The sequence below is a fragment of the Gossypium hirsutum genome, chromosome D07, assembly GCF_007990345.1.
Source record: "Gossypium hirsutum isolate 1008001.06 chromosome D07, Gossypium_hirsutum_v2.1, whole genome shotgun sequence".
NCBI lineage: Eukaryota > Viridiplantae > Streptophyta > Magnoliopsida > Malvales > Malvaceae > Gossypium > Gossypium hirsutum.
Window position 1 is genome coordinate 13,096,468 of NC_053443.1, and position 26,537 is coordinate 13,123,004.

General features: G+C 33.5%; 1 protein-coding gene across 2 annotated transcripts; it reads right to left on the minus strand.

The window, feature by feature from the left end:
* Positions 1-19,956: 19,956 nt before the first annotated feature.
* LOC107954079 (transcription factor MYB59) lies at positions 19,957-21,767 on the minus strand. 2 transcript variants are annotated; one of them, XM_016889557.2, is made up of 3 exons: positions 21,003-21,767; positions 20,797-20,926; positions 19,957-20,701 (listed from the first exon to the last, which is right to left on the minus strand). In XM_016889557.2, exons 1-3 carry the CDS (start codon positions 21,058-21,060, stop codon positions 20,203-20,205), a joined length of 687 nt encoding a protein of 228 aa, XP_016745046.1. In that variant the 5' UTR covers positions 21,061-21,767; the 3' UTR covers positions 19,957-20,202. The 2 variants fall into 2 exon arrangements, with proteins under 2 accessions (XP_016745046.1, XP_016745045.1); XM_016889556.2 differs by having other exon boundaries at positions 21,035-21,485.
* Positions 21,768-26,537: the final 4,770 nt, after the last annotated feature.

Sequence of the window (26,537 nt, forward strand, 5' to 3'; positions counted from 1 at the left end):
AGTCATGGGAAAGATCGAAATCCCTTTGGAAGTGGGCCCCTACATCTATGAGGTCGAATTCCAAGTCATGGACATTACACCCTCTTATAACTGCCTTTTGGGAAGACCTTGGATTCATTCTGCTGGAGCAGTCCCATCATCCCTCCATCAAAAAGTGAAATTCATCATGGATGGCTGTTTGGTCACAGTCAAGGGTGAAGAAGACATCATCGCATCTATATCTGCTGATGCGCCATACCTGGAAGTAAGCAAGGATGCAGTGGAATGTTCCTTTCGATCCCTTGAATTCATCAATGCCACTTTCGTCGCTGAGGGAAATAGAATTCCGATGCCAAAACTGTCGAGAAATACCAGAATGGGTGTCAAGTTGACCATAGGAAGGGGAGCTCGTGCGAGAAGAGGTTTAGGGAGACATCTGCAAGGAATAGTGAGGGCTTTAAAGCCAGTGCACCACAAGGCCCGATACAGTTTGGGGTTCCAGCCTGACATGCGCCAAAGAAGAAGACAGTGGAAGAAGGATCAAGAGAGAAGAATTGCAAGAACTTTGGGCCGAGAACCAGAATGGGAACCAATAGAGTACCCTCCTTTGTCAAAAACATTTACATCTGCGGGAATGATGTACCCTGGACAAGAGGATCCACGAAACATGCTGGGATTAATTGAAAAGGATTTTCAGAATGCTAGTATAAATGTCATTGACAAAGAAGCTGGTGCAAGTAAAGATGTCTCGAGGATACGCCCTTGCCCTCCTGGTTTCATGTTGAACAATTGGATTGCTGAGGAGCTTCTTGTAGTTTATAAGCCTTCAGAGTAATGCCAAACATTAACCTTCTATTGTGTCCTTAGATATAATAGAGTTCTTTTGTAAGAGTTTGTATTCGCTCTTTATCATTTAAATGAATTTCAATGAAGATGTATTTTGTCATGATTTTTCGCATTATCACTAATTTCATAATCATTTTCTCATTTCATAGCCTATCCTTACATTTGCCTCATTGCCATGACATAACATTTTGTTTGTTGTTTTCAATACTTGGATGTCCCCCGATAGCTTCCTTTTCCATTCAACTTTCAGGTGCTCAGATATTGACGACATGAATAAGCCCGTTACGAATCTTGAAATTGATGTTGAGAAGGCTGTTTGCTTAGGAGAATTTGAAGCCGAAGAAAATGCTGAAGATTATGTCTCGTCTCCTGAATTGTTAAGAATGGTGGAACAAGAGGATAAACAGGTTCTGCCTCATGAAGAATCTGTAGAAACAATAAATTTGAGCACTGAAGAGAGGAAACAAGAAGTGAAGATTGAGACTTCTATTTCAGAAAGTACCAGGCGTAGTTTGATCACTTTACTCCGCGAATACAAAGATGTTTTCGCGTGGTCATACCAGGACATGCCAGGGCTAGATGAAGATTTAGTGGTCCATAAGCTCCCATTAAAGCCAGAATGCAAGCCCATCCAGCAAAAATTAAGACGGATGAGGCCCGAAATGCTGTTGAAAATAAAAGAGGAAGTCAAGAAGCAATTTGACGCTGGCTTCCTACAAGCCTCCAAATATCCAGAATGGGTGGCTAACATAGTCCCGGTACCAAAGAAAGATGGAAAAGTACGAATGTGCGTGGATTATCGTGACCTGAATCGAGCAAGCCCAAAAGATAATTTTCCCTTGCCACATATTGACACGTTGGTGGACAACACAGCAAAACATTCATTATTTTCTTTCATGGATGGATTCTCGGGGTATAATCAGATCAAGATGGCTTCTGAGGATATGGAGAAATTTACCTTCATAACAATGTGGGGAACGTTCTGCTACAAAGTGATGCCATTCGGGTTAAAGAATGCTGGGGCAACATATCAGAGGGCTATGGTGACGTTATTCCATGACATGATGCATAAAGAAATAGAGGTCTACGTCGATGATATGATTGCTAAATCCCGAGGGGAAGAAAAGCATGTAGTGAACCTCAAGAAGTTGTTCGAAAGGCTGAGAAGGTTTCAGCTAAAGTTTAATCCAGCCAAATGTACATTTGGGGCTACCTCGGGAAAGTTGCTAGGCTTCATTGTCAGTGAAAGAGGTATCGAAGTTGATCCAGATAAAATAAAAGCCATCCAAGAATTACCACCTCCGCGCACGCAAAAGGAAGTTAGAGGATTTTTAGGGAGATTAAACTACATCGCCCGATTTATCACTCAACTTACCAACCAATGCGACCCAATCTTTCGGCTTCTTCGAAAACATAACCCGGGAGAATGGAACGAGGAATGCCAAATGGCCTTTGATAAGATAAAACAATATTTGTCCAGTCCTCCAGTGCTAGTACCGCCAACTCCTAGAAGACCATTGATATTGTATTTGACTGTGTTCGAAAGTTCAATGGGTTACGTACTGGGGCAACACGACGAGTCAAGAAACAAAGAAAAAGCGATCTACTACCTCAGCAAAAAGTTCTCTGAATATGAGGCAAAATATTCGTCTATTGAGAAATATTGTTGCGCTCTGGTTTGGGCAGCTCAGAGACTCAGACAATATATGTTGTATCACACGACATGGCTAATTTCAAAGCTGGACCCAATAAAATACATGATGGAATCGTCGGCACTATCAGGAAGAATGGCACGATGGCAGATCCTCCTTTCGGAATATGATATTGCCTATGTAAGTTAGAAGTCGATAAAAGGGAGCGCAATAGCTGGCTTCTTAGCAACTCGAACGACAGAGGAATATGAGCCTTTAAGATTCGATTTCCCAGACGAAGACTTAATGTGCATCACAGAAATAGAATCCGAGTCATCAAAAGAGAAGTCATGGAAGATGTGCTTTGATGGTGCGTCAAATGCTTTAGGGCATGGAATTGGAGCAATCCTAGTATCACCAGACGGGAATCATTATCCGTTCACTGCAAGACTGAACTTCTTCTGTACCAATAATATCGTAGAATATGAGGCCTGTATCATGGGGTTTCGTGCAGCTATCGAACGAAACATCAAGATCTTGGAGGTGTACGGGGACTCAGCCCTAGTGATTTACCAAATCCGTGGAGAGTGGGAAGTGAGAGACTCAAAATTGATTAAGTACAGCGACTTAGTGGCTGGATTGATCAAGGAATTCAAAGAAATAACTTTTCATTACTTCCCACGAGAAGAGAACCAACTGGCTGATGCCCTGGCCACTTTGGCTTCAATGTTCAAAGTAAGTAGAGAAGCAGAAATAATGCCCCTCAAAATGAGCATATACGAGGTCCCTGCACACTGTTGTAGCATTGAGAAAAAAGTAGACGGATGGCCTTGGTTCCATGATATCCTAGAATATATCAAGAATCAAAGGTATCCCGAACAAGCGAATGAGAACGATAAAAGAACAATTAGAAGAATGGCAGCGGGATTTGTTCTTGATGGGGATATCCTGTATAAAAGAGGAAAGGATCAGATGCTTTTGAGATGTGTGGATGATGTTGAAGCCAGAAAAATACTTGAAGAGGTCCATGAGGGAATTTGCGGAACGCATGCCAATGGTTTCAATATGGCTAGAAAGATCATGAGACTCGGTTATTATTGGCTGACAATGGAAAGTGACTGCATCAATTTTGCCAGAAAATGCCACAAATGTCAAATCTACGGCGATAAAATTCATGTAGCCCCTTCACCCCTTCATGTCAATACTTCTCCGTGGCTTTTTTCTATGTGGGGCATGGATGTCATAGGGCCAATTTCTCCAAAAGCTTCAAATGGACATCGATTCATTTTTGTGGTTATCGATTACTTCACAAAATGGATTGAAGCCGCTTCGTTTGCCAATGTGACGAAGACTGCAGTGTGCAAGTTTTTGAAAAAGGAAATCATTTGCCGATATGGTTTGCCTGAAAGAATCATCTCAGATAATGCCACGAATCTGAACAATAAGATGATGAAAGAAGTGTGCGAGCAGTTCCAAATAAAGCATCATAATTCCTCGCCCTATCGCCCAAAGATGAACGGGGCTGTTGAAGCAGCTAACAAGAACATTAAGAGGATCATTGGGAAAATGACTGAGACATATAAAGATTGGCATGAGAAACTTCCATTTGCTTTGTTTGCATATCGCACATCTGTGCGAACATCTACGGGAGCAACTCCTTTCTCTCTAGTCTATGGAATGGAAGCTGTGCTACCTATCGAGGTTGAGATCCCCTCTCTGCGAGTATTGATGGAATCAAAGTTAGAAGAAGCAGAATGGGTTCGAGCTCGATATGATCAGTTGAACCTCATTGAAGAAAAACGTCTAAGGGCAATTTGTCATGGGCAAATGTACCAAAAGAGAATGATCGCAGCCCATGACAAGAAGGTACGACCAAGAGAGTTCCATGAAGGAGAACTTGTTCTGAGAAAGATTCTCCCAATACAAAAAGACCTGCGAGGAAAATGGGCACCAAATTGGGAAGGACCATACGTTGTAAAAAAGACATTCTCAAGAGGAGCTTTAATCCTTACCGAGATGGATGGGAAGGAGTTACCGAATCCGGTGAATTCGGATGCGGTGAAGAAATATTATGCTTAAGATGAAAACCCGAAAAGGGCATCTAAAAAAAAAGGGCGAAAACCCGAAAAGGGCGTCTTGATTAGTACAAAAAGATTAGGATGAAAACCCGAGAGGGCGTCCTAATGAAACAAACCTGGCGGTCGAACGATAGGTCAAGTAGTGAGACTACAGTATTTGAAGCACTTCTGAAAGCTCGAAATTTTCTACGCAAGAAGCCATGCTCGAAAAGATTATTGATTGAGGAACGTGGAAGAGTTCATGTGTTGAATATCTAGAGCATTTGTATCCGTTGAATACGACCTTTTCTTTCTTTTTGACATTTTTACTCTCATTGGTTAACTTTCTTTGTTTGCCACACTTGAAATAAAGGAATATGAGATATCCTTTGTGTCCCTACCTGACCATTTTCATGCATCTCATTATGTGTTTATTTAATGATAAATAGTGAAATGGCATACTCTAAACAAAAGAAATGTCAAGCATTACCCGGATAAGAATTTGATAAGTGCAAGATCTTCAAAGCAAGAACAAAGTTTAACCAAGGGCAAAAAGGGTGATATCTGAGAAACGTCGATTACTCGTAAAGCTCGAAGACAGGTATGAGGCCTGAAGAGAAGGTCGAGAATCAAAGCAATGAACGCAGATCCTCAACAATCATGGCGAAAATGACATACGACCAATGTGCTTAAGGAGCACTGCATAATCATGTAGGCATAAAGGCATTTAAGACAAACATGTGCATATCATGATGACATCATGCATGGCATATACAGGTAATCCAGTAAAGCAAGAAATCTTGAATGAGAGTCGCACTGAATCAAAGGAAAAGATACCCGAGTTCTACCAAAGGACTGGTTTTGGTATTTTGATGTTTAATATTCATGCTTTCCAAGGAAAATCAACTCATATTGCGAGAAATGAGTTGAGCCTCAAGACACGTTGAGGTATTTTTAAATTTTTTAAAAAAATCAACTCATATTGCGAGAAGTGAGTTGAGCCTCGGGGCACGCCGAGGTATTTTTAGTTTATGTTTTAAATTGACTCATATTGCGAGAGGTGAGTTAAGCCTTTTAATTTTTGTTTTTCAAAATCAACTCATATTGCGAGAAATGAGTTGAGCCTCAAGACACGTTGAGGTATTTTTAAATTTTTTAAAAAAATCAACTCATATTGCGAGAAGTGAGTTGAGCCTCGGGGCACGCCGAGGTATTTTTAGTTTATGTTTTAAATTGACTCATATTGCGAGAGGTGAGTTAAGCCTTTTAATTTTTGATTTTCAAAATCAACTCATATTGCGAGAAATGAGTTGAGCCTCAAGACACGTTGAGGTATTTTTAAATTTTTTAAAAAAATCAACTCATATTGCGAGAAGTGAGTTGAGCCTCGGGGCACGCCGAGGTATTTTTAGTTTATGTTTTAAATTGACTCATATTGCGAGAGGTGAGTTAAGCCTTTTAATTTTTGTTTTTCAAAATCAACTCATATTGCGAGAAATGAGTTGAGCCTCAAGACACGTTGAGGTATTTTTAAATTTTTAAAAAAAAAATCAACTCATATTGCGAGAAATGAGTTGAGCCTCGGGGCACGCCGAGGTATTTTTAGTTTATGTTTTAAATTGACTCATATTGCGAGAGGTGAGTTAAGCCTTTTAATTTTTGTTTTTCAAAAATCAACTCATATTGCAAGAGGTGAGTTGAGCCTCGGCTCACATGCTGAGGTATTTTCAATTTATGTTTTTTTCAATCTATGCTTTTCAAAAATCAACTTATATTGCGAGAGGTGAGTTGAGCCTCAAGGCACGCTGAGGTATTTTCAATTTCTGCTTTACTAATTCTACTTTTCAAATCAACTCATATTGCAAGAGGTGAGTTGAGTCTCAGGCCACACGCTGAGGTCTTTTCAAATTCTGTTTTTAATTTCTGTTTTTTTAATTTCTGTGTTTCAAAAAAAATCAACTCATATTGCAAGAGGTGAGTTGAGCCTCAGGGCACGCTGAGGTATTTTCAATTTCTACTTTTCAATTTCTGTTTTTCAAAAATCAACTCATATTACGAGAGGTGAGTTGAGCCTTTTAATTTCTATTTTTCAAAAACCAACTCATATTGCGAGAGGTGAGTTGAGCCTTTTTCTATTTTTCAAAAAATCAACTCATATTGCGAGAGGTGAGTTGAGCCTTTTGCAAATTCTATTTTCAAAAATCAACTCATATTGCGAGAAGTGAGTTGAGCCTTGGCTCACGTGCTGAGCTATTTTCAATTTCTATTTTTAATGTCTAGTTTTAAAGAGTCAATTCATATTGCGAGAAATGAGTTGAGCTCAGGATCACATGCCGAGTAAAGAATAAAGATTGGACAATTAAACAAAATTTAGTGCTTTTAAGTCTTTGCACTATCCTTGTTTCACAATGATGAGCAAAGAAGGGCAGTTGTAAGCACTAAATTTTTGTCCGACTAGAATTTGTTTTTAATTTTCAAAATTTCAAAAAAAAATTTAAAAAATAAAAATTACATTTTGACCCCTAAACTTTTCTTAAATTTCATTTTGACCCTTAAACTTTCTTTAAATTTCACTTAGACCCCTAAACTTTCATTAAATTTCATTTTAATCCTAAATTTTCTAAAAATTACATTTAGCCCCAGAAGTTTTGCTGCATTTGTGATTTGGTCCTTCTTCACCTACCACCTGAAAAAAAGAAGCAAATATCAACTATAAAATGGGTTTAAAACCCCAAAATCAAACCCACACCCACGAAAAAAATCAAAAAAACTTGCAAAAAGAGAGATTTTTCGAAGGAAAAAAGAAGAAAAGAGAAGAAAAGAGAAAGAGGAGAAGAAAAGAAAGAGTACCGGCGTCGGAGGAGGTAGCGGCGGCGCAAGCGGTGGTGGCGGCTAGGGTTCGTGTAGGAGGAGAAGAAGAAGAAAGAAGAAGAAAGAAAAAAAAGAAAAAAAATTTAACAATCGGGTCAAACCGACCCGACCCGACCCGTGACCCAAGAAGACCCAGCAGCAACCCAAACCCAAACCCAACAACCCCAAAAAAAAATTTAATTAAAAAAAACAACACAAAAAAAAACAAATCAGCCCCAAAAAAAAACCAAAGCAAAAAAAAGCAGCCCAAAAAGAAAAGGCCCAAAAAAAAAGAAAAAACAGCCCAGAAAAAAGAAGCAGGCCACAGCAGCCCACCAGCATCAGCAGCCTGCACGGCCCAATCCCAGCAGGCCCAGCAGTCCCAGCCCAATCTGAAGCAGGCCAGGAAAAAAAGAGAGAAAGAAAAAAGAAAAAAAGAAAGAAGAAAAAAAGAAAAGAGAAAAAAAGGAAAAAAGGAAAAAAGAAGAAAAAAGAAAAAAAAAGAGTTTCAATTCGTGTAACCCGTTCGACGAAGCTCGTGTTTCGGGAGTTTTTCGGTAATTTCGTTTATTTTATTTTAAATTTAACCATCGTATTTTTATGTTGTTTCCTTATAATATTATTAACATTTTATGCATCTTTATATTTTTATATTTTGGTATTTATATTTTTAATTCAATTTTAATTTTATTTTATTTTAGATAATTTTAATAAATAAGGCAACAGATCGATTTAACATAAAATCGTTGATTTCATCGCTACGTTGGGTGAATATCACCGGTTCGCGTTAAAATCGATACGCCCTTTTTAAAATAAAAAATATTAAAAAAAGTCTCATATTTACAAAAAAAAAATTCTATTTTTCAAAATTTTTCGTGCCTTCAAAAATTTTTCTCGTGTTTCAAAAAAAATATATTCGTGTTTTTAAAAATAAGACAATGAATCGATTTGACACTAATTCGTTGATTTCATTGCTGTGTTGAGTGAATATCACTGATTCGTGTTAAATACGATACGTGTTTAATAAAAAATCAAAAATTTTGTGTAAAAAAATCCAGTGTTTTCAAAAAAAAAATCCATTTTCCAAAATTTTTAGTGTCTTCTAAAAATTTTTGTGTTTCAAAAATTTTCGTTTTCAAAAATTTCCGTGTTTCAAAAATTTTCGTGTTTTCAAAATTTTTCGTATTTCAAAAATCCTCTTGTTTTCAAAAATTTCGGTGTTTTGAAAATTTTCGTGTTTTCAAAAAAAAATCTCGTGTTTCATAAATTTTGGTTTTAAAAAAAATATTATGTCTTAAAATTCTCGTGTTTTCAAAACAAGAAATTCTCGTGTTTCAATCGGATCACGATTAAATATTAAATTGAACTCGTATTTTTGAAAATTAAGATAAACGCGTTTAACAAGATACCAATTTTGGGCGTCGCGAGGGTGCTAATACCTTCCTCGCGCGTAACCGACTCCCGAACTCGAATTTTCTCTGGATTCTTACGTAGACCTAAAATTACCTCTTTTTTAGAAAATTTAAAAATAAAATTTTCTTCTAAAAAGAGAATTTATTAGGTGTCCGATCACACCTAGAAAAAAAAAGATCGGTGGCGACTCCTTTTTCAAATAAAATCGAGATTCAGTTTTCAAATTTTTAATAATTACTTCGACTAGCGCCCGTGCCCAATTTTTAGGTCGCTACAGGGCTACAAAAAAGGTAAGGAATAAAGATATTGAGAATAATGAGAGTGTGGATTCAGAGATGAAGGATGTCATGAAGCAAAAGATCTCCTTTAAGGATATGTCAAATCAAATTACTCAACATATCAAATTTACATATTGCTCATTGAGATAAACTCACTCTCATATTAGAGGTGTGTACATGAATCCAGCTATTCACAAGACATATTCAGTCACATATTCAACTTATATAATTACATCACACACTTAGCCTTTCACGACACGTATAATATTGTTTATTTAATAATCAAAACTAAAGTAAGAACACTTACTTATAGGACGTAGATTAGATGATTTTATCACCTAAGCCCACTTTAACTCATTGTTTTGTGCATTAATTATAGCACACAAGATCACTCACCTTAACAACTAGCTTCCACCACAAAGCTCAAGTAAGCTTTTGTTTGCCTTTGTCCTTGCTTGTAGAGGCTCCCAAATGAGTTGGCACTTTACATACACATCAAATACAATGCAAAGGCATTACAAACAGTATCAAAGAAGATTAATACATTTTGAATCACAGATCAAAGCCTTTAGATCTCTATACCGAAAACTTAGCTAGTTTTGCCGAAAATATGATTTCACCACTCAAATCTTGTTTCTAAACCTTAATTTAGATCCCAATCTTCCTAAATATCACCTAATTGCAAATTTAAACCTTCAATTTGTCTAATTACGTGGATCTCATCTTTCATATCTTTCAAATTTACTTAAAGACTTGTTAAATTAGGATTAAAAATCTTCTAATAGGACCAAAATAAGTTGAAAATAGCTTTGAAAATAGTAGTTTAACTTAATACTACGAGATACACCATTTTCAAGCTTAAAATCAACATAAAATCAATTGATTTATTGAAATCGTGATTTAATCGATTAAAATTCAGTTTAAAATGATAACACACTTAGTTTGATGATGAAAAGTCAGATTGTTACCTTAATTTTGCAAAATCGACGTGCTATGTAGCTATTTCGAGTTTGAATGTGTGAAGAACTTTAGAGAAATTGAGGTTGAAAACATAAGTATTCTTTGAAATTGAAAGAAGATTTTGTGTTTGGAGAGTTTAGAAATAAATAAGGAAGAACTAATTTTGGAAGAAAAGCTTTGATTTGTGTTTGGCAAAATTTTTGAAAGAGATGATAAATGGGAGGGAAAGAATGCGGGTGGTTTTAAATAGCCAACCAGATTTTTAAAAAATGGGCATTTTCCCATTTGACCACCTACAGTTTTCCCCTTTTTCCAAATTGGTCCTTGTTTTTCAATTAAAGCCAATTTCAAAATTATTTTCAAATCAAGTCTCGTTTTTAAAATCTGTTTTAAATTTCTTAACCTACTTTTTTTAAATATTAATTATTTTATTTAATTATTCTTAATTATTTAATTATCTAACCTTATTACTGTTTCTGGTTCACTAACCCTCTATTTACTAATTCGGATCTACTAACCTAATTTTTGGGATGTGACACGAATTACACCCAATTCGGTGAGACCCACAAATTACAATGTTTAACCAAACATGCCACCCTTATTTAATTATGAACAATTACACCCAAATCTAATTACTAGGTGGCTTTCTAAACATTGCCTAAATAAAGTAAAAAAGCAATAACCATATGAGGGAGAAAAAAGTTGAAAATTTCTCTAGCCGAGCCAATACATCGGAGCATTTGTTCCCTTTACAAAAGATATGCTTCAGAGGTCTAGACGTCAAAGATCAATGAAGCATCTTGCACTCATCAACCAAAGGGTAAAGAATAATATTAGGAAAAATATTATTTGACATTAATTGAATAACAATTGTAGTGCCAACTTCAATCCCAAGATCAATTAGATTCAAGTTTTTAAGTAGTTAAAATCTATCTTTAAGGACCCATAGCTTCGCTTGGACGCTATTAGCACTTGGAATATGTTAGAAAGATCCAATTATCTAATTCCCTCGATGGTCCCGAATAAGAGTGCCCGCTCCAACTTTGTCTGGGTCACCTAAGGATGAACCATCTATGCTAAGTTTATAAATGTTTTTGTAATAGGCCAATTTTGGCTTGGGCCCAAATTACAATCATAAAACTAAACCGAAAACCAAAATAAAAATAATTAAATAATCCAAAGTCCAAATGTCCATTTACAAACAGCCCAAATTACCACGCCCTTGACCCAAAATACAAAAAAAACCCTAGTGGCCCAATATGGCCCAAAAAAACTAAACATTTTCAGCAAAAAAAAAAGGCAGAAACCCTAGCCTCCAGCGCCGGACATCAGCATGCCCACTGTCGCTGCCTCCTCCACATCAACCTCCGTACCTCTACGTCAGCACCTCCGTACACAGTTGGCCTACGACCCTCGTACCTGCAAAACAAACACGCAACAACACAGAGGTAGCAAGAATAGAAACAAAAAAACATTAACAGTTGTATTTTTTTCTTCGGCTATAAAAGCCACTACAAGTTGTAATTTTTTTTACACAGCAATCAAAACAGAAGAAAAAGAAAAATTTTAAAGGTAGTTTTGGCGATTCTGTTATTTTCATTTTTTTTGTTTGTTTTATTTTATTATTTTTTTTAAAAAAGGGGAAGAAAAGAAAAAAATAAAGAAGAAAAGTCGAATATTACCGCTTCTTTTTGCTTTTTTGCCGCCATGGGAGGCCGAAGTTCGTCGTTTCTAATGAAAAATGACATTTTTTAGGCTCAGGGAGTTGAAAAGCCAAAAAATGGCATTTTCTGACCGGCGGCCGCCACGGCGGTCCAATGGCCGGAGCCATGGCCGGAGAGGGGAGTTGAGAGAGAGGGAGAGTGTTTTCTAACTTTTTTTTAGAGAAAGGGGAGAAATGAAAATTTTTAAAAAAAATTTACTTTTTATAGAGGATCAAAACGACGCCATTTTAAGCCTTAATCCTAGTGGCCAAAACAATGTCATTTCACCCCTTTAACCCGCACATTGACCCAACCCGTAGGAGGATCCGTGTGTTTTTGTGGAAGGGTGTATTTGCGCGTTAGACCCTTCCGCATTTTTCAATTGTTTTAATCAAATCATTTTTTATTTTTTTATTTTCTAATTTGTACTTCAAATTTTATTTCATTTTCGATTTAGTCCTAGAAAAGGGTTATTCACGCCTTTCAAATGGGTCCTCTACCTTATTTTCATTCTCGATTTTTACCTAGATTTTCGATTAAACTTCAATTTAATCCTTTTGCGCTTATTTTATTATAATTTTAGCCCCTCTTATATTCATAAACTTATTTTATTAGGATTTAGGCTCTTAATTTTAATTCAATGTCAATTTAATCCCCATCTATCTCTATCTAGGTTTGTTATCTTTTTTGTTGTGTTTTATTTATTTGCTTGCCATTTCTTTTTTATTTTGATTTTCGTATTTAATGATGTTTTTATTTTATTTATTTTATTCTTGACTTTCATTGTTATTATTATTATTGTTATTATTGTTATTTTTATGGTTTTTTATTATTTTATTTATTTACATATTTTATTTCAAATTGTGTCTTTAAATTCCATTTATGTTTTAATTCGGTTCTTTACTTTCAATAATTTTTCTATAAACTATTTTTTCCTTACATTATTTACGTATTTATTTGTTTATTTATTTTTTTAAGTTGGTGTTGTCCGTGCATACCTTGGCATTATTACCATTGTTATTATTTATTTTATTTATCTTTTGATTATTTTTATTAATGTTAAAGTAGTATATTATATGATTCTCGTAAATTGTCTTTATTATTTTCATTATTGTTATTTATTAATGCAACAGTTCATTCATGTGTTATTTTAAATATTACACATTTTTATCCAAATTTGTAAAAAATAAAAAAAATTAGAAAATAAGCAATATTTCGTATTTTAGAATTCGAAAAGTCGTTCCCTAACTTATGGGGTTTCAATTTTTTCGATAAATCCAAATATACGAACCATTTTTCAAAAACACATTTTCAAAATTATCTTGGAAATTAAAAAAGATTGTTTTCCAACTTACGGAATATGATTTCTTTTCTAAAACCGAGATAATCAAATATTTTTAAAAATAAACAAAATTTTCGGTGTTTATTCTCATTTCGGGATTTAAGATTAAGCCTAACTTACGGGGTATAATTCTTTCTCTCGGTTGACGTGAAATACACCCATTTTAAATTCTTTTAGATAATTTTAACAAAAGGATCGTGTTTTAAGTCTCATCAAAATTTTTAACTTTCGACATTAAGACATTAATTAATCAATTAGGTACCAGTTTTGGGCGTGACGAGGGTGCTAATCCTTTCTCGCATGTAACCGACTCTCGAATCCATTTTTCTCAAATTCCGTAGACCAAAATCATTGTTTTAGTAAAATCGAAACGTTTTATTAAAACACTTGAATTGCAAGGTGATCCGATCACATCTCAAAAATAAATATCAGTGGCGACTCCCCTTTTTTTCGTTTTTATTTTCAAAATAAAAGTCGACCCTTTTTACAAAAAATGGTTTCGACAGTTTTATTATGACTAGCATGGGAGAGTGACATTGTAATAATGCTAATGAGGTTTTGTTGAAATGGTAAGATAAAAGATGGTGTCATCTTGATTCTCTAAATTTGAGTCTTGCATGTGGAAATTATAATGTTGAAAATAGATCAAAATTGAGTTCTGCAAAAGATATAGAAGAATAGATCTAGTTGTGGATAAATGTTTATTTTTAGTAAAAGAACAGAGAAAAAGATTTGTAGAGGATTTGAAGTCAGTTTTATTCAAGTAAAACAATATGAATAAAAAAAATTCTATATAAAAAGAAGACATAATTATTTGTAGTTAGAAATTAGAGAAATTTGATAAGACCAATCCATTCAAAAATTTAAATAAAAAATATAAATTTGGCCCAAATAATTGAATTACTAATAATATAATAAATTAATATTGAATAAAATAATGAAGTAGACCGCTGTATTTAAATAAAATTAATATAATAAATCCTTCTTTTTCAACTGCTCCAGAGACACCTTTTTGTGATTCAACACCTCCCTTTCTTCCCTAACGTTTTTATTATTTCAAAATATGTAACATAAGAAATGTTGAAACAATCTTCACTGTTCTATGTTTTTGGTTAATATTCTCTTTTCAATCAAAGCCTCTCCTTCATTTCATCAAATGGTACAATTGTGGTTATGATTTCTTATATTTACTTTTTACTCTAAATGGTGGAGAAGAAGCAATCATCTTACTTCTTTCTTTTCAACTCTAACAAACACCATATTTGCTTGTTAAAAGTTGATTTTAGTTAGGGTTTCCGTTTACCTTTTTCCTTTTTAGGTTTTGGTTCAACACACAAATAATTGGTTCAATCAATTCAAATTGATTTATGATTCGAGATTTAACCGCAATTCAAAATAGTTCATGATCTAATCAGTTTAATTCCTTTTTTCAATTTGATATATCGATTAATTCTCAATCTCAACCCGTCATTACAGTACAATTTAAACAACCTTACTAACAACCAATATTGTGTGGCTAGAAATCAACTATGTTACAATAACCGATGAAAATGGTGAACTTGCAAAAACTAACAACGTTTTTGCTTGAATGTAATGATTACTTGTTTCCGTGTCTATTATGTGAGTGAGGGACCACAATTTCGTAGTTTATTTTAATTTTACCATTTGAATCACCATCTTTTGTTCTCACTCTATTCATTAAAAGTATCGAATTCATATTCAGCGACTCTCTTATGTATTAGCTATTTAGTGGAAACCATGAATAGCTTCAAAAAATTATTCCTATTTTGTGGAGAGAGAAAGTATTATAAATAAGTGAATAAGATGTATTAAAGGAAGGTAGAGAGGAAGATTAGAGCAAATCTATTAACACTAAGCGTAGCGAAATGTGGTGGTTGACAAGGTGGACAAACGGAAATATGCTGACAACAGAATTTTAGAAAAAGCTTTAAGAGTTCAAAATTCCAAAAGTCCTTTCTGTAGCACCCCCAACTCGTATCCCTTGCCAAAATCGATTACGGAGCATTACCGGAGTTTACAGATCAAACAGATAGAAATTTTCAAACATTTCATATCATCAAAACAAGTTATCAAAGCATCATTTTAATCCAAATTATAAACATATCAAATCCAAATCAATTTTGCCTAGTTCATGAGCACTTAAACATAGAATTAAATTCACATGCACCTATCCAGATTTAGTTCAATTTATCATGCCAAAATACGGCTTCAAAAACAAACACATATTTATATGTATAAAACCAACCAAAATTAAACTTATAACCTCATTTACAATCAAACCACAAAATAACTATTATTTAGACACCCTGGGTACATGCTGACACAAAGGATAAACATCACCACATTTGAGTTCGGGATCGTTGTTGGATGCTAAATCGGCGATCAAAAGTTAAGTACCTAACCTGTGCACGGGAAACAAAATCGTACGCCGAGTATAAACTCAGTGGTATTTCTATAATCCGAATATTTAAAGATAAGAAATTACAAATATACAATTGAAATATAAACACATATTAATATTTAATTATTACAACAACCATATCATATTTCATTTGTTTCACAAATATCTCAATTCTCATACTTCCTATATAATTAGCTTTGCACAATTTATTTCACATTTCATTATACAATTGCAATATCCATTCCATAGTCATTTCATGAGTATATAACTCATATGCTTCATATATTTGCAACATATTGCACATTCTATTTTCAATTCACTATTTCACTTCCATTTCTCATACCATGCCATTTCAATATCAATTATAAAACTTTATTATTCATTTACCCCTATTAGCATAGCTCAGACTCGAACAGGTACACGGATCCAACCAAACACACCAGTTTGGCACCCAATGCCTCATTGGATAATTCGAAGTAATAATTTGACACTCAGTGTCTCATCGGTTAAACCGAAGTAAATTGGTATCCAGTGCCTCATCGAATTAATCCGAAGTAAATTGGTATCCAGTGCCTCATCGAATTAATCCGAAGTAGTAAATTAACACCCAGTGTCTCATCGACTCGAAGTCGAAGAAATCCCTGAACTCTTCCAACCCTATGGCATGCCATCTATATCCAACTCAGCCTGATACAGTTAATAGGGTTTCAATTCACTTTTCAAATACAACCAATATTCATTTCAATTCAAATAATCAATATATTCAATATATATACCAATTCAATCAATATAAATTCAATAAATTCATCACATACTAAATCAATCCATTTCAATTGCAAAACACAATAATTCTCACCTCAACACTTATCAGATACGTTAAATTAAATTATAACAATTAACAACTAAATTCGGATTATAAAAATACAAACCAAAAATTCCGAGCTATTCCTCGTCGACTTTATCTTTCCCCTTTTTAGTCGAGGATTCTGGTATGACATTAGCTACGGAATTAAAACAATTAAAATTTATCAATACAAAACAATTCAATTTCATATTGCATATTTCAATTTTTACTCAACATTTGTCTAAATTCTAATTTAGTCCCTAAATCGAGACTAATTTTATTTCTTCACAATCAATTCTATATTTTCATTCAATTTCCACTTTAAACTAGATTTAACTCTCTAATTTCACTTAAATTTCAAATTTTTCACAATTTAGTCCCTATTACTCAAAATTTACAATTTATTCTACAATTCAATCCTTTTTCACTTCTAACTTAAAAACCTATCAATTTAATCCCTAATACTAAAATTATTCAACATTAACAACATTTAAAAACTCAATAATTTCTAAAATTTTGACATGGGTCGGGTAGTATATAATACCAAGATTTCAAAAACATAAAAATTAAAAAAAAAATGGACTAAATTAACTAACCAATTGAACTTTGAACAATTGAAGCCCCTAAGGCCGTGGCTTTCTCCTTCCTTTCTTTCCTTTTTTTTCTTTCTTTCTCTCTTTTTCTTTCTGTTTCATTTCTATCTTTCTTTCTTTTTATTTATTCTTTATTTATTTTGTTTTATTATAATATAATATAATATATATTAAAAAATATTTTATTATAATATATATTAAATTTATAAATATATTACTTTATGTCGCCTCATTAAAGAACAATGGCATAATTGTTTCTTTAGTCCATTTAATTTTTCTTTAATCTATAATTCAACTTTCACCTATATGCAATTTCGTCTTTATACTTAATTACTTTTAATTCAAGCAAATTCACTTAATCGAAACCTAAATAACTACACAACTAGCTTCGTAAATATTTATCAAAAATATTTACGAGTCCGATTTACGGGAACGGGATCCCAAGAATGCATTTTTTTAATTTGATCATTCTTAATTAATTAACCATCGAAACGTTGAAATTTCTTAACGAAACTTTAATACCACCTTAATGACACTCCGTAAATATTTATAAAAATATTTTCGGCTCAGTTTATAAAAACAAGGTCCCGATATCTTATTTTTTAAAACCACTTGAACTTAATAAATCACTTATATAACATAAATTATCAAATCAATTTTTTTTCTAAAACAAATCACATTTGACTCGTAAATATTAAATAATAATATTTACGAACTTGTTAGATTTGGTGGCCTCGAAACCACTATTTCCGACACCACTAAAAAAAACGGGTTGTTACACTTTCATTAATTGTGAAAGGCTTTTATTTATAGTGTCTCAAGAATGGGAGTTACAAAGCTGTCAATTCATAGGAGTAATGAACGATACCTAAGACATTAATGGTTTTTTTAATTAATAAAGGGTTTTGTTTGTGATGTTGGATGATAAATAAGAGTTCACTAGGTTTCTAAAAGAATTGAAAAGCACTCAATGTTATAGGAAAAAAGTTAAGAGGAAACTTGTTAACTACCTTGATATCTGAACTACCAAGCTAAACTCTTTGGAATATCCTAAAAGTGAAGATAATTCAAGAACCATATTATATTTTAGAGTTATTTCCACTTCTTCTATTTTGGCGAAGTAATACCATGTGAAACATCTTATGAGGAATATCTCGTCCCTCGGGAAAAAAATGCACTGGATTAAGCCCCTAAACTCCAAAATTACATCAATTAAGCTCCTTAACCAACATTTTTCGTCCTTGACCATTACATCATTGATGTGGCTACTAATGGTTGTTGAGTCAGTTGTTTCATTGTCGATGTGGTGGTTCACATCAGTAAAAATAATAATTAATTAAAAATTTGAAGTCTAGAATGAATCTGGATAACCATTTGTCTAGGTACATTTTGGATATAAAATTTTAAATTATACAAAATTTTAATTTTTTTAAATTTAATAATTTGTAAAAACATTATTAAATTTTATAAAAATGTTAAATAAAATTAGAAAAAAATTTAACAAACAAAAGTACAAGTACCAAACCAAAAAAATTGAAAGCCCAAGTACCACATTGATAATTTTGTTAAAGTACAAGGATAAATCTTGTTATCCCAAAAGGAAATTAAATTTTATTATAATAAAATTTTATTTAATAATTTTGATCTTAAAAAAGGGGAAATTTTATAGAAGTGATAAAGAAGTGAAGCGAAAGAGGCAGAAGAAATATCGTATTCAAGTTGTTCGAAAAATTTGGATCTGACCTAAAAAGAATACACCAAATAAAATAAGAAATTAAAGAAAACGAAAACACTAAAAGAAGAAATTTAAGAACAAAGAAAAAATAATAAATAAACAAACAAACGAAAATTAGAGAAAAAACAAAGTGAAAGATGGATAGATAGATAAGTGTCCAATTGAAATCTTTGAGATATAAACCCCAACAAACTCAATTAATGATTTTAGTCGACCTTCCAAGAAATAATCATTGGCAAATTGAAGGATGAAAAATAAATTCTCACGATTCCTTGAAGAAATTTGAGAAAAGAATTGCTTCTAAAAAAGCACAAGAAAAAAATTTTGCACAAAGAAACTAAAAATAATTTTGCACAAAGAAACTAACTTCCAAAGTTGAAAACTTTATTAGAGAAAACAATGGTGTTTTAGTGAACAATGGAGTGGGATGGGAAGGGAGTAAAAGTTTTGGAGGGAAAGTAAAGAGGCTTGAGATTTTGGGGTAAAAATGTAAAATATCATAGTTTGGTATTTGATTTATTCGAATTATTCGAGTTATTCGAATTTGAAAACCAAAATTGATTCGAACTTGAAATTTGAAAAAAAAAATTGAGTTGACTTGAATAATTCAATTAATTCGATTTTATTTTAGTCTAATCAAATTTTACTTACCACAGCCCATAAAGGTCTCAATGCCATGTTAAAACAGAAAATATCAGTCAAAGGGTTATTTGATGAATTTAGTTGTATATATATATTTCATTTATTAATTTTTATATATAAGCAACCTAATATATGTTTTTTAATGTTTACAATATTATAATATTATATAAAATATTGTATAATTTTAAAAAACAGGTTAAATCAAGTTTAGGCCTACAGTAAATGAAAGGAAAAGATTGGGACTAGAATCATTTGAAATGTCAAATTCCTGAGCCCTTGATTGATTGTTTATTGAATTTATTCCATTTTGTCTCAAGAATCATGATTTAGTGCGCACTACCTTTTTATATGATTGGAAGCCATAGTTTTTACTTCAAATTGCATCTGGCTTTTGGTTCCCTTAAAAAGGCATGATGGTATTTTGCAGTTTCTGTGTTTATAAACACAATTCAATAAATTTCTGCAAAATGGTAAAATACCCAACATTTGGAAAAAGAAAGGCAAGCCACTATGAAGATAACAGGACCACATCATACAAAACCATAACCTCTTCACATTCATGGAAGTATCCTACAACATATTGATGCTTATGTAACAATTGCTTTCCTGATTCTGCTGTTTGATATAAAAGATGAAAAGCTGATCATCAAGCAGGTTCAAATTTTAAGATAAAAAGGGAGAATTTTATAACATACATCCATTAACATAACAAGTCTCTTCCTCTCTGAGGACTAATTAGAGTTTTAAATCACACAAGCTACAGCGACGATGATATATTATTACAGTGATATGCAGGACTGTTGCTCAGAAAAGCTTAGAGAAAACCCAGCTATATACAGGTTAGATTTTCCCTAGCAAAATACTAGTATTACAGTATGAAACAAATAAATGAATTTTTTTTGTCTAATTAGCCTGTTACAGATTCTGTCCCAAAATCAAAACAAGAAACAAGTTGATTGGGTGGGAAGAACATCTTACTCTCTTCTTCATCATCCATCTTCCACAGTGAGTCCCAGCAGTATTCCCATGAAAAATTGCAACCTTGTTGACTGTAGTTATCAGGCAGAGGTTTTATTATTGTGTCTTCTTCAGGCATATCAATGTCTTTCCATATATCATCCATGGAGTAGCCATTTCCATCTTCAAATTCTGGACTGTTTTTCTTTCCTGCCATGTCAAGGCCCCCAGTGTCATAAAAGCTTACAATATTTCCAGTACCAGAGGAGGGCAAGGAATCGACTGCAGTAACAGTTGATGATGATGAATGACAATTTGAAGATGATGAAGATGGTGAGATGGGGATGGCCCGTTTCTTTTCTTGAGCCGTTTTTCTCATATGGGTTCTCCAATAGTTCTTAATCTCGTTGTCAGTACGCCCTGGTAATTTTCGAGCAATTCTCGACCACCTGCATATGATATAATATATGTTTATAAATAATCAAACCAAGCTTTGAGGTTGGTAATGGAAATTACAGAGTTCCATTCATATTGTTTTTCAAACCTGTTTCCCCATTTGGCATGAAGTTCAAGGACGAGGCGCTCTTCATGGGGAGTCATCTTTCCCGTTTTGAGACCAGGGTGCAGGTAATTAACCCACCGTAACCTGCAACTTTTTCCAGTTCGGTTCAAACCTATAACAACAAAAACCAAGTGGTTAAAGGCAAAAGGCTCCTTCCAAAACCACCAAATCTTACAGATAAATCCTACCTATTTCATTGTCTCCCGCCACACCTTCAAACCTGAAACTTTGGCTATAAAATCCCATCGTCGATCTCCAAATAAGTGAACAAAGTTCGCCAGAAGGATGTCCTCTTGTTCTGTCCAGGGACCCTTTCTGATTTCATCTTGCACCATCTTTTTTTTCTCTCTCTCCCTCTCTCTCAGATTCTTGCTGGAAATGGGCATTTAAGTCCAAGTAATTGCTGCTGTTTCATGAAGACTTAGGCGTACACTACTCTAATATATATATATGACTACTAAGTTACTTGTAATTGTCAAGAGAGGGTTTGATTGTCTTGTTGCTGGTATATACTAATAAATATGAAGATATGGTTGCATACAACGGTTCCCTGCTGTAATGCGCGCATGCCATTTGTGATAGGGAACCTTATGCATCTGATGTCAGCCACTATAGCAAATAATCTAAGTGATAGATTGATCTGTTGATGTAATTCTCAACCGTTGTATTTCAATACACAAATGAGTTCTGTAGGTAATTTATGTATAGTTATTAGTAATGCTTTAGTCATGGCAGTATATGAAATGAGCAGGCAGCATATGATTGGATAAGGAGGAATAAGGGAAAGGAAGTCCCTAGATCCTCCATCCCCCATCCATTCAAGTTGAGGAAATGATGATAGTGCCCCTTGACTTTTATTAAAGGCCATAGATACGGAGAAGCTAAGTAAACATTACGAAAGAGAGAAAGGACGAAACTCGGAAAGCAAAGCAAAGCAAAAGGAAGGCACTATTTGGATGTCATAAAAGTAAAATTTCTTTCTTTAATAAAAAATGGAGTAAGATATTATTCTTGAAAAACCTATTGTTCAATGCCAGGTAAATCCACAATCTACTTGTTTCTAAAAAATAGAGTTGGGTTTTTTTTCTTATAGTGCTCCTACCACTCTAAAGCATTGGAATCTTTGTTGTTGTTGTTGGTTTTTTTTTTTTTTGGGGGGGGGGGCTATTTTAGATTGATTCATTTCATTTTGATTCTACCCAAAGCAGCCAATCCATGTTCTCATTCACCATAATATAGCAATTGACCTGGTTTTACTTCATGTTCCACATCTTGATATGTGCCTTGAAAGGGGGGTGGTTTTGCATCTCAAAGTTATTCATTGAAAAGCTCCAAAATGAATGCAGAATTTTGGGTCTACTTTGGTTTTCGTTTTGATTGACAGCTTAACAAATGGTTACTAAAGGTCTCGAGGCAACGTTTTAAATCAGTAGGAAGGGCATTATAAAGGAAATGTTTAAAATGGAATATGGCGTCATTTGCCTCTGCTAATGCTAACAACATTAGGTTTGTGGGTTTTGAATGTTAGAACTGTTTCCAGCACAGCATAAAAAAAGAATACAATGAAATCTGGAAGGCATTGAATGGCCTGGTGGCTCCTTGCTTTTAACACTAACCCTAAAACGAAAAGAGACCCAAAAATAAAGAAAGAAAGAAATGAAGGATGATGATGTGGAAACCACCAAAACTTGTGGCCACCCCCACCCTGGTCCTCTTTCCATGTGCCTGATGCGTGGTCCCTGAAGCTTCATTTCAATGAAAATCAGGTGTTTCATATAAGATAAAGAGTATATGTTAATAAGAAAATGACTGTCATATTCACAGATACGTATCACAATTTCTTCATCTTTAATTTTCTTGCGCACAAGTGTGTTGGAGTTGAGCTGCAGACAATTAATTAAGTTTACATATGTTGTCTGATAAAATTATGAGGCTTTTAGGGTCATTATGGATGATATCTTTTCAAGAAATAGTATTATAGCAGTCATACATAGAAATATGGGGTAAGTGTTCACTTTCACTCATGAGATAAAATCCAAGTCTGTCAAGTTAAAATATTTTGCCAGTTCTTCTAGTACTAAGATTCAGGGTGAATCTAGAGCAAGTGACAGGAGCTCCACCTAGAGGTGTGTATGGGACGGGTTAGGTTCGGGCTCGGGCCGGGTTTAACTAAAAATTAGACTCGTTTGTTAGGCTTGGGTCTGGCCAAAAAAATGAGTCTAAAATTTTGCCCAAACTCGACCCAGATAAAAATATCAAAACCCGGGCTCGACCCGGCCAGCTCATATTATTTTTTATATAATTTAAAAATATATATAATACATCAAAAATACTAAAAAAATCAAAATAAATATTTCCCAACAAATTGAAAATAAATTTTAAAAAATATGTATACTTAAATAACACTAAGATAGATGCAACTTAACAAGCAAATGCCTCTAAAATAATAACAAAATTAACAAATGTCTTTAAAATAATAACAAAATTAACAATAAAAATTTTATACAATATCCAAACAATAACAACAAAATAGTAGCAACATAATAGTAAAATGGTAGCAAACTAGAGAGAAAACAATAAGAAAATAATATTAAAAACAAAAAAATAGATTTTTTTTGTCCTTTAGTGAATTCGAGCCGAGCTCGGGCCAAAAATGTCTTACCTGAGGCCCAACCCATTTTTTAAACTGGCTTTATTTTTTTATCCAAGCCCATATTTTTGCCCAAACCCTCTCACATTTCGGACATGCCGAGTGGCCCGACCCATGACAGGTCTAGCTCCACCTCTCCTAAATTCTGTTAAATTTTTGTTTTTAGGCCCAAAGTTTGTTAATTTCACTTTCTTTTTAATGTAATATATTTATATTGAGGGTAAACTACAAAAATAGTCACTTTTATTTGCCTCAGGTTACATTTTAGTCACTTATGTTTAAAATGTTATGTTTTAGTCACTTATGTTATTATTTTGTTACAAAGTGATCACTCTTCCGTTAAGTTCTGTTATCTCCCTAACAGTAATCCTACGTGGCAGTCCAACTAGATTTTAAGTGCCAACTTGGATTTCCTAATGGGATGAGAATAGATTTTTAGTTAAATAAATTTAATTAATTAAAAATTTTAAACCCTAAATCTTAGTTAAAAAACCGTTCATCTCCCCTTTTTTTAGTTTTCTTTTTCAGTTGACTAAGAAAGCTATTATCATCAGAATTTTTTATTCACCTACAAAAACAAAAGAGGATTCAATGGAGGGTCCAGGTATGTCTTCTTCACCGACAAATTAATGTTCTAAGACTTAAAATCAAGTGGTTGTCGATAAATTTATGTAATACGATGAACTGCAATGAGTGTAGCATGTGAAAACCAAGCCAAAACTTGAAGAAGCAAAGGGTTGCCATTACACCATCTAGAGACTTTCCGAAGGAAAGTCCAGAGGCAATGGAAAAGATCACCATGAACATCAAGGTGAGTCCATAAACTCGCTTTCGGCCTAATTTATCACCAAGTCAACCAAAGAAAAGTTGTCCAGCTAAAGTTCCACAAAAGGCCACACCATTAACAGTAGCAACAATACGAGGAGGCAAAGTTCCAGGCTTTTCAGAAAGTGAATCGAAGTAGTAAATACGACCGAGCAATTTTGTGATAAGATAGATGCTAAAAAGGTCATAAGCATCAGTGAAGAAACCCATTCCAGCAATCACAATTGTAGTGAAATGGTACCATTGTATCTTTGCTGCATCCAACGCATTAAGAACTCCAAGCTGGTTTGCCATTTTTGTCTTTTTTTACCTGAAACCAGATCAAATAGGAAATTAACAAAACATAGGAATTTTGGGTTTTCTCTGAATAAACAATCCCATGTCAAATAAAAATGGAAAAAGCCCCAAGTTGAACAAAAGCTGGTTCAGCCATTAAAACAAACTATTTTGGCTTTTCATTCTAGGATGTTAACTGGAACATCATTTTTTCACATGCTGAAGTCATTGTAGCTCATCTTATTACATAAATTTGTCGACAATCACTTGATTTTAAGTCTTAGAACATAAATTTGTCGGTGAAAAAGACATACCTGGACCCTCCATTGAATCCTCTTTTGTTTTTGTAGGTAAATAAAAATTTTTGATGATAATAGCTTTCTTAGTCAAGTGAAAAAGAAAACTAAAAAAGAGGGAAGATGAACGGTTTTTTAACTAAGATTTAGGGTTTAAAATTTTTAATTAATTAAATTTATTTGATTAAAAATATATTCTCATCCCATTAGGAAATCCAAGTTGGCACTTAAAATCTAGTTAGACTGCCACGTAGGATTACCGTTAGGGAGATAACGGAACTTAACGGAAGAGTGATCACTTCGTAACAAAATAATAACATAAGTGACTAAAACGTAACATTTCAAACATAAATAACTAAAATGTAACCTGAGGCAAACAAAAGTGACTACTTTTATAGTTTACCCTTTATATTGATGATGTTTAATATTTTGATCATTACAATATTAGAAGATGATAGAGTTTGAATTCATATTAATTAGATGTCATAATTCTACCAATACTCTAATCCGTATTATTTCTTATAAAAATTTTACATATGTAAATTTACTTATAATGTTTAAAATTTTAAAATTTTTATTTGGTCATAAGAAATTTATATATTGTGTGCAGGAGAATGAATTATATGAAATAGGGATGTGATGGGTGTCGAAACCACTAAATATAATTTCCTACTCTCTAACTTAATTAAATAGTAGTATAGAGTAGTAGGGTCGATCCCACAGGGACTGGGACTTCTAATTTTCTTGTTTACATAACCAGGTTCCTAAGTCTAGGTAGTTGTCGTACCCATGATATGTGTGTTGCAGAGTTGAAAAAATAAAAGGGGGATTTTAGTTGATAAATAAAATAAAAAACAAATATAAAATAAAATAATAACAGTGCAAAATAAAATTAAGGCAATTAAATTAAATTGGTGAATCAAATATGTTAATGCTTAGCCTCAGCTTCAGTATACTTCGAAATCAAATCGATCCTTAAAAGTAGATTTTCCTTTTAAACGATAAGCTAGTTATAGTGATTAAGGAAGCCCCAACCGCCAACTTTTCCTTGTGTAGTTGGTTCTCTAGTATGACCTGTAAACCAACTCTTACTGATTATCTAACCACGTAACATGCGTCCGCAATTTAATATCTCAGTAGCCTTGTGATCTAGAAAAGCCCAACTCAAATTAACGACCTCAACCGCATGGGTCGTTTAAATTCGATCACTATCTCCCTTGACGAAAAATAACTATCTTTTTCCATTTGAACATGCCAATTTGTTCACGGGAACTCAAATACGGTAGACGACCAACTTGATTTCCCAATTTTTTGCCAATACAACTCCCACCCAACGTGCACTTTGAGCTGAAATTTGATCAACTTTAAAGGACGATTGTGACTATCTCAAATACCAAAGAGATAACGAATGCCATGTTGAAAGGTTTTTAGTGCGGGTTCATATCTCACGATTTTTTTGGTCGAAATGATAACTGGGCTAAAACTAAAAGGAAATAGTTGAGTATGAAACTAATCATGCTTAATGAAATATTAGAATGGGTTTAGGTGTAATGGTGATAGGTGGAGGAAGGAAGGGACTTAAAGAGGAATTCAACCAAAGAAAATAGAAAAAGAATGGCAGAATGCTTGTACTGCTAAAAGACGAGTGAAAGAGAAATGAAATAAATGATTTTTAT

What these genes read in the sequence shown, in the direction of transcription:
- LOC107954079 (XM_016889556.2), bottom strand. Translation starts at nt 21,200, where the DNA reads ATGCCCATTTCCAGCAAGAATCTGAGAGAGAGGGAGAGAGAGAAAAAA. An exon ending in TTTTATAGCCAAAGTTTCAG is followed by an intron (nt 20,927 to 21,034) that starts GTTTGAAGGTGT and finishes TTGTTGTTATAG; the next exon opens with GTTTGAACCGAACTGGAAAA. An exon ending in CATGCCAAATGGGGAAACAG is followed by an intron (nt 20,702 to 20,796) that starts GTTTGAAAAACA and finishes TATCATATGCAG; the next exon opens with GTGGTCGAGAATTGCTCGAA.